The sequence below is a fragment of the Nannobrachium achirus genome, assembly GCF_963921795.1.
Source record: "Nannobrachium achirus genome assembly, chromosome: 20".
NCBI classification, from domain to species: domain Eukaryota; kingdom Metazoa; phylum Chordata; class Actinopteri; order Myctophiformes; family Myctophidae; genus Nannobrachium; species Nannobrachium achirus.
In genome coordinates, this window is record NC_137827.1 from 27705072 (window position 1) to 27707876 (window position 2805).

The 2805-nt window shown below is 45.5% G+C and overlaps 1 protein-coding gene across 1 annotated transcript; it reads right to left on the bottom strand.

Moving 5' to 3' along the window:
- Window positions 1-349: 349 nt before the first annotated feature.
- Window positions 350-1779, bottom strand: id3 (inhibitor of DNA binding 3). The gene is made up of 3 exons (XM_080750153.1): window positions 1223-1779; window positions 877-949; window positions 350-433 (listed from the first exon to the last, which is right to left on the bottom strand). The coding sequence occupies exons 1-2, from the start codon at window positions 1520-1522 to the stop codon at window positions 896-898; spliced, it is 354 nt and encodes a 117-aa protein (XP_080606279.1). The 5' UTR covers window positions 1523-1779; the 3' UTR covers window positions 350-433; window positions 877-895.
- Between the last annotated feature and the right edge of the window lie 1026 nt (window positions 1780-2805).

The window sequence follows — 2805 nt, forward strand, 5'->3', positions numbered from 1 at the left end:
GAGTAGACTCTAGCTAAGTACTGGAGTTGAATCCAGAAAAAGGCTGCTTGCCTTGGAATGTAACAACCAAAAAAAAAAGAAAAGAAATGAACAACAATGTATTGACACATTTCTATAGGGGTAGAAACACGTATTGGGGAAGCGCGGGAGTACAATGTGGAGTTACATTAAAGTCCTTCCAATTTCCAATCACGTATTCAGCTTTGGCGTGTCAATTTGTCCGTGTGGTCACCAAGCAATGCGTCTGCTTAGGGGAGTACACTACTGTTGATCCTCAATCTTCTAGGGAACAGTCCACTTTTTTCTTTGCTTCTTTCTTTAACCCCCCACTCCCCCCCTCCTCCTCCCCCTCCTCTCCAAATACCTATCCCACCCTTTCTGCCCCTCTTGTCCTCTTGCCCGGAGTGAAGTGGAGACATGTGTTTCCCTGCACCTGCATGGAGAGAAAGGAAGAAAAGTGAAGTCAGATCTCTCTCTCCCTCCCTCCCTGCAGAGGGGAGCAGACAGACTGGCGCCTAGCATGGAACTTTCATTAACCTCAGGCAGATAGCAATGAATCCGCCACACATTCACTGGCCTGCCTAATTGGCAACCATGGTGAGTGTGGGGGCATGGGGGACCCAAAGCTCCCTCTGCATATCAATGCCCAGACTATTCCAGTTGGTATTTTACAGGCTTGCTGGGATTTTATTTTTTAAATTGGAAAGCCAAAATGGGAGTCTGTCATTTCACTGCAGTCATTTTTTTGCTGAAGGAAAAGTGTAGCCCAGAGCCACATTTTATTTTACACAACAGTCTTGTGATCTCTGTGCAACACATGATAAGTACACATCAGTATGGCATGCTCAAATAAACAGTATGAAAAGGAATACATACCATATTTGTTGTCATTATCCTAATGGCACAATCGACCCTCTTCTTTGGAGAAATTGCGAGCAAGGTCTGCAGTCTGGTTGAAAAACAAAAAAAGGAAGTTTAAGATATTGACAGACACCACTTTGATTCAGTATGACTATGAATTCTCACTCAGAAGCAACATCTGCAAAGAGGAATAACATTCTGCCTTAGCATCTTGTGTCACTGACTCACAACAGCTCTAAAGTACGAGCAGCCCATTGCAACACTTAAACTCATATTCATACAAACTTAAGGCAAAAGCATAACAATTAAACTTGTTTTGATTAAGACACCATCCAAACGCGAGGGGAAACCCATGTCTCACCTTTATTGACAGGACCACCTCTGGCGCGGCTGTCGTCTCATCCTCGAGTGCGATCTGCAGGTCGAAGATGTAATCGATAACGTGCTGCAGAATCTCCACTTGGCTGACCGACTGGTTCTGGGGGATGCTGGGCACCAGCTCCTTCAGTTTGGAGTAGCAGTCGTTCATGTCGCACAGCGCGCCCGCGGGCTCGTCCACAGACGGTTTGTTATTCCGGGTGATGGTGAGGCTCTGGTCCGAGATGCAGCACACAGCCTTGTAACAGCTCCTCACTGAACGAACGGGACTGATCGCTTTCATTGTTTAGGGAAAAATGGTTAGAAGAATGCCTGAATGAGAGTGCCTGGGCGTTGAGAGCAGCCTAGAGCAGCAGAGAGAGAGAGGTTGGCTTTCGGTTGAAGATATCCAGAGAAATGAGCACTTCGCCGTGATGTGATCTCCCAGTGGTGTGTAAGCATGGATTTATACACACGCGCGGAGTTGACACCGCCTTCCTCGCATATAAATAAGCCCCCGCTATTCTGATTGGTCGGCGTGTAGAGTTCCTGACGGGTTTTGAGGAGCATATCGTTTCTAATTGGCTGACATGCCTAATGGGGGGCAGACGAAAGAATGAGGAAATTAGGCTCGGGTGCCAAAGGAGATTGTCAGGCAATTAGTCACCTCTTTCAGGTACAATTGTATTCATTTGATATAGACCCCCTATCTGGACATGTGAATTGAGTTGTTGAATATAGTTAAAATACAATGACTTATTAGTCATTATCACCCAATAATAATATAGAACAACATGTCATGGACAGGGCATCTTTAAAACATAAAGGAAGATTGTCACAGTTTCTATACTTTATTTACTCCCTATCAGGTTTCTTAATTATATTAGGCTAATACGATTATAAATTAGGCCTATATGGCTAGTAGTGAATTCATTGAAAAGAGGTAAAGGCCTATCCACCCCAAACCTATTTATTCTTATAGCGATGATAAACTGTCAAAACCACTATCACCAAGACGATGATCAAATAAATCTACTTTTGAGTGAATGTAACAGCAAAAGTGGTAACAATTGTACAAGTTGTTTTTTAACCCTACTGTGCTTTAAGTTTACATCAAAGCACGTCCCCTCTGTTCCTATTTGGGTCCTATTTTCCCTTTTCTCACAATCCTGTTCTGTGGAGGAATGCAGGCTCTCGCCAGCTGTGTGTCCTATCCCGGCCCAGCTGTGTTGATCTAACGCGCCAGCCCCAGACATGCTGGCGCCAGCCTCCCTACGTCATCCATTCACCCCAACGCTCGCTCCAACGCGCACTCCCCTTTCTGGCAGACAGCCTCCCTTCCCTGTCCACGGCCAGGGAGAGGAGAGAGCGACACCCACACACACAGAGAAACACGGAGAGAGAGAGAGACAGAGGGAGAGAGGGGGGAGAAAGAGAGTAGAGCAGACAGGCGCTCAACAACTGGATTGGCTACTGGAACTGTCAGTCAGTCTCTGGTCCTGCCGCAACTTTAGTGATTGTTCCTTTAAAAAGAACACAGAGAAGTTTGTAAACTTATCCAAATGTACGTTTGACTTTAGTTAGATT

What these genes read in the sequence shown, in the direction of transcription:
- id3 (XM_080750153.1), bottom strand. Translation starts at nt 1,522, where the DNA reads ATGAAAGCGATCAGTCCCGTTCGTTCAGTGAGGAGCTGTTACAAGGCT. An exon ending in AGGTGGTCCTGTCAATAAAG is followed by an intron (nt 950 to 1,222) that starts GTGAGACATGGG and finishes TTTTTCAACCAG; the next exon opens with ACTGCAGACCTTGCTCGCAA.